We start from the raw sequence: 12,634 nt of genomic DNA, 5'->3' as shown, positions 1-12,634 counted from the left end.
ATTTTCCCTATTTTAGTTTTACAAAAGATTCGTAAAAACAATGTTTTCCTTCTATTTGTCATTAAAAGAACACTACCTCTATGAATAAACAATTTTGCGGATGTTTTCCCTTATTCTGATCAATTACCGAAAACTCATAATAATTACAGGAAAATTGATTTTTACGTGTTTGCCTTTTGGTGTTTAAAAGCAACGAATCACCTTGACACAAACTAAAATTTAATGTAGCTCTGAAAGGTACGAAGTTAACGAGGTTAAATCCTTGTTCTTGCAGGAAAAGTATAGAATGGGTTCAAAACACGATCCAAGTAATTACACAATGAGCGAGCCAGAGGCCGAGACAACAGCAACAATTCCCTCTCATCGAGTCATTGGCGAACCTTTGCCGGAATGGTCCTCGGCAATTCGTTCGTGGGGATCTATATGGCTCGTTTATCAATACGGTTTCGGTGCGGCGTTTGGGATCCTTGCACTTTTGACTCTAATATTTCTCCTGAGGAGTCTGAAAATCAACAGAGCAGCAAGACCGAAGAAAGCAGCCCTTCATGTTCTTGTGCTGCTGTTTTTGTTTGGTCTATCTCGATCTTTATTCTTGAGCGTCGACGCTTACAGTACAAAAATGATATTTCCCCAAACGCTTTCAAACATTTTGTGGAGTCTGGGCAACCCTTGTATTGTCACCGCATACGTACTTGTTTTCTTAGTATTGAAGAATATATTCTTCATGAAAGAAAGATTTAAAAAATGGTACACCACAAGGAACATTGCTTTCGTCACAATCCCTTACTTCACCCTTGTTTTTGTCACCGAATTGGTGGTCCATTACATTCCAAATTTTGTCGGTTTGACTTTCACCTGTCAAATGGCATTTGTAGTTTTAAGTTTAATCGTGACAACATTTTATTCAATCATTGCTTTTATGCTTTGGAAAAACCTCAAAGGGAAACAAAGCTGCAAACGAAAAGAGAGAAGACATCAGCTTGCTTGGGTTGACAAAAACAAGGCACATGGTCAACGCACGCTGAGTTTGTTAAAACTTTGTCTCGCTACAGTTTTGGGAGGATTTTCTCTTAGCGCGCTTCAAATTTACTCCATGAGTGGTGTCTATGGGGTCTTTTCAAAAGCTAGTTACGTTGAAGCTTGGCCGTGGTTGATTTTCAACTATGCTATGAGAGCTCTGGAGTGGTACCTCGCATTTTTGCTATATTTGGCGACCACGAGAGGAAGTCGAAATACCGGAGGACAACGCGCGTCTTTTTCTATCACTTTGGACATCCATAACCTGAAACCAATCCCTGGCAGTCGAAAACCTAGCCGAAAACTTTCTTTGCTAAATGCACATCCAAGAACAGTTGCTCATGCTGATATATTTTAAGGATTAATTAGGGTTTAACTACTTTATTTTCAGTCAAACCCGTCGTATTGACAAAATTCTTTTTATTTGAAATACTTTGAAATTTGTTCAGTTTCGTGTTTTATCCTCTCTTGGAGTTGTTTAGTTATTCGTGGTCTTATCAGTCTAAAATCTGTAGGGTTATGATTCGCCGAATCATAACTAGGAAGGGTTAATAGATCACAAGAAAAAGCAAGATTAATTCTTCAGCTGTGGTTGGATCATTTGACGTTGTTATTTTTCAGGGAAAGCAGAAAGAAATGTATAGCAATACGTAGGCTGAAAACAGGCACGAACATAGCTGATCAGTCGCACAGTTTTTTGGGGGCTGTTCTCGAATATATCGTATATATAGAGCGAGAACATTATTTATTTAAATCAGGGTAGTCTATTCAGGAAAAAGAAAAACTGCTGTTAAAACATATTGTCTGAACATGATTAAATTAAGAACTAAAGCTATACTATATAGACAAGATTTTTAGGTTAATCTAAAGTTAAAGTTAGCCTGTTACATGCAATGAATATGGAAATAAAATCAGTAATATATCTGAAATGTGGAGCAAACTACAGCGACGTCGCAGAAAACTGAAGGACTGCAGTGAAAATGTTAATAAAAGTATGAACGGATTACGTTTGCGTTTATTTAATTATATAGCCTGCCTAATTTTTCAAATGTAGGCGAATCTTCCAGAAGTTGAATTCTAAGGACCGTATATGTATGTCAGAACTGAACGAGAAAGGAAAATTCGTCGACGCCGGTGCCAGTGTTCATACCCACCTAGTCCTGAAGTGACGGGAAGGACAATGTAGCAACAAAGTGTGTTAGCACGTGCAGAGTTTTTTGTTTTGCAAATAAAAAACCCATCGCTGTATTTTGACGCGGTGTTTCCCGGTTGCCGTCGGCTTCGGCGCCCATTAGAAACTAAAGGCTATTTCAGCAAGCAAGGTTTCCTCGCTCGAGTTAGTGAGGCTTCAACATTTTGTCTGGAGAAAGAGAGAAATTTTAAAAAACTCATGAAGGTCTCGAAAATGAAAAAACCATGTTACGTTTTTATCACGTACATCACAAGACAGACTAACAGAAGAGTGTAATATGAAGCAACCGCTCTTTTCATGTAACTTTACTTGCCACGCAGTGGCATGCTGTCATTGCACTAGCAAGTTCAGAGGTTTTCAGTGTTCTTGCATTTTACTAGCAGGTGTATGCGCACGTGAGAAACACCGAACTTTTCATGCTATTTTCAGGCATATCGATAGTTCATCTTACAAAACAACCGTTCACAATAAGAAAAACGGCAAGATGTTTCATTGTTTTGCACTTTATGTAAACAGCAAAACGTGAGATTGTTACAAACATTTGAAGTTTTAATTAATTACTGCTGTGCGACATCTTTGTAAATAATTGCTTTTTTGCCTTAAGGTAATATAATAATAGAAGCATAACATTCCGCGATAAGCTTTTAACCTTAAGTGTGAAAAAAGAGTTTTGCTCTGCATCAGACGCCGATATAAGGTGCATCCTTGTAGATCTATAGAATGGTGGGCCAAATAAAAATCAAGATTATTGCCCCAGAATTAGCTTACGGTCATAGGCCTGACAGTTAATAGAGTTAAACCCCAATATAATTACGACTATATCTAGCATCACGGTTTTTTTTAGATAATTTGCGAGTTTTTGAGAAAAAAAACACGCTTTCGGATTTATCAACGTAAACAAGTGACAAAACTGCAGCCGAAATTCGCGCCAGCACTTAGCAGAGTCCAATTTGTTTTATAACTCGACTTAACTTTTAGAACAAATGAAGACTATTCCTTGATTAGGAAAAGTGATCCAAACAAGTTCCTTTTAATTTGTTTTCTTTAATGCAACCCGCCACTTTATAAACTAACAGAGAAAAAAGGAACATGAGACCGCAATCACCTGGGTCGCTATCGATTTTTGTATGCGCTTGAGCAGCACGTGGATCCAAAACGAAGATGGCGGCCGGAGGAGCAGAAGAACACTTTGCAAAGAAGTTGGCAAATAACGAGAAGAAAATCCGAGATAGAGCCGTAACCAAGCTTCGTGCTTGGATAAGAAGCCGACCAAAGGATGGGCCAGGTAAATTGGTGTACTCAAAAAAATTTGCTTACTTTAGGCCAAGGAGCAATGATTGATATCAAGAGAAGTTTTTTTAATACGTACGTGTAGGTTGTGTTGATTTGTTGTAACAATTTCATGCACTGCTTGTTTATTGCCTTTAAAGTTGCCTCTGGACTCGCTGCTTTTCTTGTTTTCAAGGTTTTGGTGAGCTAGATTTAATGAAAGTGTGGAAGGGGCTTTTTTACTGCATGTGGATGTCAGATAAACCTCTAATCCAGGTACTGAGGTGTTTACTGTTATCACAGGAATATGTATTGCAGTTTGACTTAGAAGTGATTCCTGGGAAGTGATTTTGTTCCGCACCGTTTCAGACCTTCCAACCCCTAAACCATGTAAATCTGGAGTGCTTGAAAAAAAGCTCCCAAAAGCTGGAGATTTCAAAAATGTGTCAAATAAAACCAAAAAGGCAGATTATTTTTGTCATGGTATTCTTTACCCTATCGGTGGTCTCCTTTGTACTTTCTTGTTGCTGGTTTGGCAGTGATGAGAAGATTCTGTTTTACTATCCAGGTCGATAGAATGGCCAGTTGTCAAGAGAGTATGTTATAAGGCTTTCCCACAGACCTTAGCGAACCTATGTAAGGTTGGAATTTGACTCAGGTCAGGCGTCCCCTCAAAATTAGATTGATACAATTATTTCATTGTGAGGGCAGTTTTTTTTTTAAAATTACACAGTTCTTACTGGAATTGTCTTGCAATTTTAAGATTTTTTGATTCACTGTGAGATTTGGAGGCTAAATCGTGAGACCATGAGTTGGCTGCCCAAACTATGAGTCTCAGGGTCAAACTGTGAGAGTTGGAAGGTTTCGGAGGTCTGCCGTTTTAGTGAACATTCTTACCTACCTGCAACCTTGTTCCCAAGATTCTTCCCTACGTGTACCTGTGGCTTGCTCCGTAGGGACGGTTAGGACAGAACCCTGGGAACGAGGTTACCTTGTGAAGTTCTTCAGGTGGGGTACATTGAAAGGGTAGGAAAATCTATCCTGTAAGTATTTGAAAGGGCCTTGATTAAAAAGTTTTGAAAAGATGCACTACATCATTTTAAATTTATATAGTAAACATTAAACAATAATGACAAGACTTCCTTTTAGCAACTTATTCTTATAAAGTACAGTGCAATGCCATTAATATGGTCACCAATGGGCGAAAAACGTTTGGCTGTATTAACAGGGTGACCATATTAATGAGGGTACTTTTTACAAGAAAATGTATGGTCATTTAGCCAGGCAGCCAAAAAAAGTGGATGTAACAACAAGGTGACAGTATTACTGAGGTGGCTGTAAGGCGGGGTTCCACTGTGGGTATGTTATTTGAAGGGTTACTATTTTTTAATTAAAGGTACCGGTATATGAAGGAGGCACATTTCTGTTGAAAATGGTATATAAAAGGGTTGTTGGGTAGCCCTCCTCGCCCTGGGAGAAGTTCCCACAAAAAATATGAAATTGTGCATTTAAAGCCATATTCTTTTAAAGAAGTGTATTGTTTAGATTACTATTTTCAGCCTATATGTATTCCTTTTATTGCAGGAGGAACTTGCTTTAAATATCTCTCAGCTTGTTCTGAGCTTTAGGAATGAGCAGTCAGGTACTTGAAAAACAATCAATGTTCAAATTGTTATCCATTTTCGATGTAGTCTTAATAAACTTGCTTCAAACAAGCTTGCTAAATATAATGCCTTGTTTTGGAATTGTAATCTCGTTAAGTTAAACAGTTTTTCTAGTATGAATTAATGTTGAATAGAATACTTATGCATCAGAAAATTCACCTACGTTTGTTCATAATGTATGAGTTTTGCTGTTAAAAATATTGGTCTAATTTAAACATTCATAAGGGTTATTTGGAACATTAAAAATCACAACTTAATTTCTTTTGTTGATTTTTAGCAAAATTTATCATTTGTTTGATTATATTTCATTTTTTATCAGCTGTTTTGTTTATCAAAACATTTTTCAAAACAATGGAAAGGGAATGGCATGGAATAGACAGACTTAGACTGGACAAGTTTTATTTGGTACGTTTTTCTATATAATACGTTCAACTTATAATGGAAAGCTCTTTAAAATGGACACCTCTCTTTGGCTGTGGTCTTGAAGTTCTCAGATGCCTCTGACAATATTGGTGTAATATTTTGATTAGCCAACTTTAATATTATAAAGTAAATTATATTATGAGCCCAGTTGGTGCACTGTTAGTTGCTAAGATAACAATAATATTCCTTCCTAACACTTAGTTCTCTACTAAAAATCATGCTCTTGTTTGCAGCTGATTCGTTTCTTTGTGAAAGGAGCTTTTAATTTTCTCAAGAAAACTGAATGGGAAGACAGGTACCAACATGTTGTACGTTGTACGTTTTGCATAAACCAAATAAGGGAGTTCTTTCATATAAACAACTTTGTCTCATACTGTTTTGGTGATGTAGGTGGGCCACAGAAGTGAGCAGCATTTTTCATGAAGAGCCTTTGAATCCTACGAGTCAAGCGGTATGTGTATTTTAAGATTTCTATGTCCTTATTACAAGTGTGATCTTATTTAAATGTAATAAAAATTTTTTTAATATTATTATTATTATTATTATAATTATTACTACTACTTGATCTTCTAGGTTCCTGATGGCATAAGATTCCATACAGTGGCTGTGTACTTGGTTGAACTTAAGAGTGTTGTTAATGACCAGGTGAAAAAGTCTTTTGAATGCTTCATAAAAATGTTGACAGCTCTCATTACTTTAATTATAGGGACTTAGGCTCTGTAGAGAAAAGAACACAAGAAAACGTCTGATGCATGAACAACCCTAAATAACAAAAAAAGTGTAGAAATAATTTATGAAAATGTTCACTTAAATGCAGGATATCACACTCTGGAAAAGGACATAATATACTCGTCAAAATATTTTTGGCTTGATTTTGGATTCATGATACATCGTTGAAGTTTAAAATTGCTACTGGTACTCTTAACTTTCACTTTCTCTTTTTCCAGCTTCTTTTTGCTTTCCTCTCCATTCGTATCCTTTGCTAAGCATTCACTAGGCTTCATATTGGTGGGAAAGGTTTCTGCAAATACCCTGACTGTGAAATTATTTTGAAAGGAAGTATGGCTGGACAGTGGATCAAGATTTTCATTGTAATTTTCTGTTCAACATTACAATGGTTTTTTGCTTTTTTCTCTGGCTTGTTTGACTGTATTGTGCACATTCAGGTATTGTTGGAAAGATCACTTCCCCCTGCACAAGTTAATGAGTCATTACACATGATTCAAGGGATGAGGATCCCATTGGGTATAGTTTAGGTGTGAATCAATGAGTTAATGTTTTAGAATGCTTTTAAACATTAAAGCTTGCAGGATATAGAAATAACTTGTCTGTAAAATTGGAATTTTTAGCATAATGTTTTCTTGTTTTCAGGTCAGCTCTGATGTGTTACACAAGCTTTTAGATCCACTGTTTCTTCTTGCTGCACATTCAAAAAAGTAAAAAATTATGATCAGTAAAGTGGAGCTTCACTATTTTGTTCAGACATTTTTTAATCTAGCCAGTGAACACAGCCACCTCATGTGGCTCCCACCTGCTTTGGAAATTATTTTTATGAGAGAGACATTTGCATTTTGAACTTCAAAATGCCCATACTTATGACATAAATCTGCCAGAATATGGTTAGGAGCACTCATTACTTGAATTTAAAATGTTCTTGTATGCAAAGTAAAAAGTTTCAAGATTTCAGATGGCAGACAAAAGATAGGAAATCTTACAATGCTTCTTGTTTACTTAGGGAAACCTCCTATTTTCCAGCTGATAGGGTAATAGGGTATTGTCATCAAACTGCCCTGGAACAAATGTTTTTTTACATAGCAGTTATCAGTCAGTGAAACTAGGGCTTGCTTTTAGTTGAGCTCCTGTGTATGCCACAGCTGTCTAGTGAGAATAATTGTAGTCAATGTTGCTGGACAAATCTTCAGTTGGAAATGATACATCTCTCGCATAGTTATTTAATGATCTTTCTTCTTTCTGTAGTAAAACCGTCACCAACGCAGTCAAAAAAAGTTTGTTTGAGGAACTTTTTGGAAGTGGTACAGACGAAGCAGATAAGAATCAAGGAAATTTAAAGAACAAGGTTTGTAAAGGCTGCTATGTACTTCAGTATCTCTGTGTTCTCGCCAAGATTTTTGTATGGGGAGCTCCAGGGCCCCTTCTGCATGTACCCTTCACCAAGGAACCTGGAGGAACGTTCAGTGTAAGGGGATCAAAGTAATCTGTATATGACAATGATACACCAGGGCTCACAAAAAAACATGAATTCAAGCACATCCTTTGGGCAAGGTAACTTCTTGCTTGCCTTGGGCTGCATTTACACGGTACTGGTTGAATGTTCAACTGGTTGAAAAATTTGACCAGAGACTTTGTTCACAGGAAACCGTTCAATATTTTAGCACTGTTCACATGGAACTGTCGAACCATAGTATTTCCATGCAAAGGAAGTCATAACTCAACTCTTAAATCCATGTTCGCAATATCTTCTCTTTTTGCTGCTGATCAACCACATGTCCATGCAACCACACCTTTGCTGAACAAAAATTTGGCCGGTCATGGTGTTCACACCTTGACGTTCAAATGTTTGACTGTAGTCGTAAAAAAATTTGACTTTGATTTTTAATTAGTGTTCAAATTATTCAATGGCTAGACATTCAAATTTTCATACGGTTAACATGGTTCCATGTGAACCAAACACCTAACGATATGAATTTTTGACCAGTTGAAAATTTGACCAGTACCACGTGAACACAACCTTAGTTAATGATTTTAGTAGAGGATGACTTTACTGGACCCTTGCCCAAAAGTGATCAACATCAATTTTCTCCTCAAACTATCAATACATTATGTAAAGAAAAAGTTATGAGAATTACTAAAATGGTCACCTTAAGGAAAATGCTTTGATCTTTTAACAAATTCTCTCAACTAGTTTTTCAAGGAAACATATAAAGATCAGTATGGAGAATTTCTGGGGCTTAAGGGGTTAAAAAGCAACTGGCCCAGCAAGAAAATGTGCTTGTCCCAGACTACAGAACGGGACTTTGTTCAAGCCCTGTACACAATACACTGTACTGTCATTGACAACCCAGAAAAATGCCAGATGCTTAGTTACATGTACTTTTCCCATCTCCCCACTCACTTTCAAAATAACTGACATCCCTGTTCCTGAATGTATCAGGATGGCTGACGACTTTTTAATTTTGAATGTATATTTTTTTATCTAGGTTGATTTTGCCTCAATCGCTGACAGATTATTTACCTTAGCAAGTGATAGGGAAATTCTTGGTCGAAATAGGAACCAACTTTATGACTGGGTTAAACGGTGAGTTGTAAAGTCTTTCAGTCTGTCAGGAACAAGTTATTCATTTTTTTGAAAGTAGGGACATACCTACAATTCACTACAGATATGTTTAACATAGTTACGTATGTAACTTGTTACTGGCACAAAATAGATGTGTCAAATTTGTCATACTCACTGTGATATTTTCTTCTTTCTGATTCTTTTTTTTTTCACTTGTTTTTACAGGCTAAGAAAGCAATCAAGAGGTAAGTTGATTGAATTTGATTTGTCTTTTGCAGTTTCTCTTTACAGACATTACTGCAAGGGATAAATGAATATACAGCGATGTCCAAGTTGTTTTTCCAGCCAGGATTTGCAGAAATTGCCAATGGGCTGTACAGAAACGTTTTTCAGGATCTTTCTTTCTTTTCCAAGGGCAGCCATATTAACTGTAGCTTATATTGTTTACCTAAGAAGTGAAGATGATTTATGTGTGCTTGGTTTTAACTGAAGAAATGTTTGTTTTTTTGTCTAGGAGAATGCAAGGATGGAGAGCTTTTGCAAGAAGGAGAAACCTTACATGGGAACACTGTGGGATCAAAGGGAAAGACTGCTTCATGTGAAACTTCAGAGATCACAAATATTGAGGATGGCATGAGAAGGAAAAATATCTCCAGGGAAGAAGAAACAAAGAGAAGAAAGAAGCATGTTGAAGGAGAGGTTGAACAGGAAAATGATGCAATCAGAAAAAACGTTGCTGAAGAAGAAAGGAAAAAGAAAAAGAGAAAGAGAAAAATTAAGGAACAAAATTTGAACAACATGTCTTCAAATCAACAAGCAGTTGTTGAAGAGGTTAAGGATGTTGAGCCCACAAAAAAGAAGAAGAAAAAGTCTCAAAACAATGAAGGAAATAAGGAAAAAAGACTGGGTGATGATAGGAGTAATGTTGAACAATTGGTCATTGTCAATGGACATGGCGATAAAAAAGGTGAACCACAAGAAAGTACGTCACTAGCAAATGACACTGCCACTATTAATGGTGATACAACATGCTCACCTGAAATTTCTGATCATCAGGAGTCAAATATTGTTGATAAAAAGGTTTTGAAAAAAGCAGCAAGTCCTAATGAAGAGCCATTTGCAAAGTTCGAGAAGAATTTCACTCCGCCAGCATTTTTTAGAAAGTCTCTCCGAAAAACACCAAGAACAGAGCCACAGAAAAGCAAGACAAGTCAAGAAAAGGTAGGTATATTGACAGAAAATAGCAGTTTTCATCATTTTATTGTGTCTGACAAGATGATGGGACGTTGGAATGTTGATACAACAAACTCCATTATAAAAAAACTAACATTTCACAAATAACAAAATATGTTTTTCTTTGTCCCATTTACTAATAATATAATGTGTGGAATGAGAGCCCAATATGTACCTTTCCCATCTTGTAAAAAGCGCACTGTTCTTGCTCCTGTGGGACTTTGTTATTATAAATTCTCCATGGGTGTGTCATTTCCCAGAAGTCAGGTTCTCAAAACTCTCCAAGGCATTTGTAGTAAAAACAAATCAAAGGGGAGTTGTAGTGTTCATGCCCTTTTAGCTGAGTTCAAGGATTCTGGTTATCTCAATGTCAAGCCAATAAAATAATAATATTCTGGAAGAATTTTAAAGCACAAGTGTGCAACAAAATAATGGAAATTTACATCTTTTATTTTCCAACCTCATCTTTGAGATGGTCGTGTCCAAATGTTAAGGAAACTAACTTTACACCAGAAATGGTGTTGCTTCAATAACCAGTAATAAAATCACACTGATGTCAACTACATTGCACTAAAACAAAGTTTGCTCGGTATATGATTAACCTATGCTAATGTAATTTTTTTCTTAAGAATCAAACACCAACTTCCGTTCCAGCCAAGGGATCACGGAAGAGAGTTAGAATTGAGATGTCTAAAAACACGGCACACACTACACAAGGTTTGCTTAAGCCTATTCTATATTTTTTTTTTTTTGCTTTATCAAATCATTTAAAATTTCTGAATTAGATTGGTCGAGCCTCTGGGTAAATATTCCAGCATAAGATCACACTTACAGCTGCTTACTACTGGTGGAAAGTATTTTCATGATATTGATCTTTGGTATTTTTTTTATCTAACAGATTATCTACGCACTCTAAAACAAAGTCCTAACATTCCATTTGATGCGCAAAAGACACCAACGCAGGGATTACTCAAGTCACCACCCTTGCCTAGAAGAACCCCACTATATGTCAAAGTAAAGAGGTCCACAGACACGCGACAGAAACAACAGAAACAATCCAAGTCACCAAAGAGACCGAAAGCAGCTGACTTCTTTTAACACTTGCACTTTTGCCTTATTCTGCGACAAAAGTTGTACAATCATGAATAAATAAATTTGCACCATGCAAAAAGTGCTGCTGAAGATTTCCTGAAAGTGTCAGCGAGGTTGTGAAAAAGAGATCTTTGACCATCTTGCTTTCATTTGCTTTTAGCCATCTATAACAGTTTTCACAACAGACCGGGTTACTTGCTCAAGTACATTATACTTCTGTCTCTGCCTAAAAACCAGGGGTAGGGGTAGGGGTTGGGGTAGAGAGTGGAATCGCCACCCACCCTTTCCCTCCTGACATGCACAAACAGTTCATACATCCATCAATAAAAGACCATAAAATAGAATAATGTGAAATGCCTCTGAAGTTTAATAAAGCTGTTTCAGGATGGTACAGTTAGTTTCTTTACAATCTGTCTTGCATCATCAGTAAAGACAAGTCATACAGGAAAATGGCTTGAAACAGTCTACAAGAGGTCTTAGTAAATTGGAACTGTAATCTACTTTGATAAGTGTCTTTCAATGGAGGGAACTCAAATTGATTTCAGGGTATGTATTGCTGGTATTCTCTGTCATGTCAACAAAACACAAAAGGTAAATCCTTTCAATAAATAATCTGAGAGGTGCTTAAAGAGTTATAGAAGCCAAAGGCAATACGTCAACTCTCTCTTAACGGACACTTCTATAAGACAGGCACCTCTGTAAAACGGACACCTAGAATTGGTCCTTGCCTTTCTTTACTCCCTTTATTTGACTCCCTATAAGATGGACACCTCTCTAAGATGGACCCTTAGTGCTGGCCCCAAAGGTGTCCGTCTTAGAGAGTGTTGACTGTCACCAAGATTTTTTAGCCTGTGCAGTTTTTCATGTGACTCACTGAGTTTGAGAGAAATTTTACACCTAAATTTTTGCAGAGTGTGAGTTTAGTTTGGAGATGCCAGGTTGCTGCAGTTGGATGAAGAGACAGCAACATGGCATGCTTTGTTCCTGGTAGACATTTTTTCCTTTTAGCTCAGTGATAAACCCTTTGTTGACCAAGCTTGTATGGCTGCATATTAGCTCCATTTGTTCATTTTTTTTTTTTGGATGTCAATAAACAACAGAAGACCTTGGCCAGTACCCAGCCATGTTGGGCTTACTCTTGGTCATTAATGCATAAATTATATCAAGGATGTTTTGGCAGCAGGGGAGGGGATAGAGGGGGGCCAGTCCTCCCCATTCTTCTCTCCACTTCTCTGCTCTCCTCCCCCTCACCCCCCCCCCCAAAAAAAAAAAAAAAATTGTTGAATAGCTGATCTACATAGAGTGAACAGAAGAGATTTTTGTTTAGTCTGATTTTTTATCTACTTCAGTCCAGCTCATCCACTCAAACTCCTTTCTCAGCACATATTTTATCTTGAACATAATGCATCAAATCTTTCAAAAAATACAGTCATTTTGATATACATTAAT

The 12,634-nt window shown here is 36.9% G+C and overlaps 2 protein-coding genes across 2 annotated transcripts; both read left to right on the top strand.

Annotated features, from left to right (window-relative positions):
• The first annotated feature begins 286 nt into the window (after nt 1-286).
• LOC140949959 (uncharacterized) lies at nt 287-1,421 on the top strand. The gene has a single exon (XM_073399112.1). The coding sequence runs from the start codon at nt 287-289 to the stop codon at nt 1,373-1,375; it is 1,089 nt and encodes a 362-aa protein (XP_073255213.1). The 3' UTR covers nt 1,376-1,421.
• Nucleotides 1,422-3,364: 1,943 nt separating this feature from the next.
• On the top strand, nt 3,365-11,498 carry LOC140949951 (uncharacterized). Its single transcript, XM_073399103.1, has 14 exons — nt 3,365-3,494; nt 3,675-3,754; nt 5,063-5,120; nt 5,462-5,547; nt 5,799-5,860; nt 5,956-6,016; nt 6,139-6,210; nt 6,937-7,001; nt 7,543-7,642; nt 8,784-8,881; nt 9,086-9,105; nt 9,375-10,081; nt 10,723-10,810; nt 10,992-11,498. Exons 1-14 carry the CDS (start codon nt 3,371-3,373, stop codon nt 11,189-11,191), a joined length of 1,821 nt encoding a protein of 606 aa, XP_073255204.1. The 5' UTR covers nt 3,365-3,370; the 3' UTR covers nt 11,192-11,498.
• The last annotated feature ends 1,136 nt before the right edge of the window (nt 11,499-12,634 follow it).

This window comes from Porites lutea, chromosome 10 (assembly GCF_958299795.1).
Source record: "Porites lutea chromosome 10, jaPorLute2.1, whole genome shotgun sequence".
In the NCBI taxonomy this organism is placed as follows: Eukaryota; Metazoa; Cnidaria; class Anthozoa; order Scleractinia; family Poritidae; genus Porites; species Porites lutea.
Note: the sequence above shows the minus strand (reverse complement) of the source record. Positions and strands in the feature narration are given on the sequence as shown.

Excerpts from the sequence above, each read along its gene's own strand:
- LOC140949959 (XM_073399112.1), top strand. The coding sequence starts at position 287 with ATGGGTTCAAAACACGATCCAAGTAATTACACAATGAGCGAGCCAGAG.
- LOC140949951 (XM_073399103.1), top strand. The coding sequence starts at position 3,371 with ATGGCGGCCGGAGGAGCAGAAGAACACTTTGCAAAGAAGTTGGCAAAT. Across the intron at positions 7,643-8,783 it reads AAGGAAATTTAAAGAACAAG|GTTGATTTTGCCTCAATCGC; the intron begins GTTTGTAAAGGC and ends TTTTTTATCTAG. Across the intron at positions 9,106-9,374 it reads GCTAAGAAAGCAATCAAGAG|GAGAATGCAAGGATGGAGAG; the intron begins GTAAGTTGATTG and ends TTTTTTGTCTAG.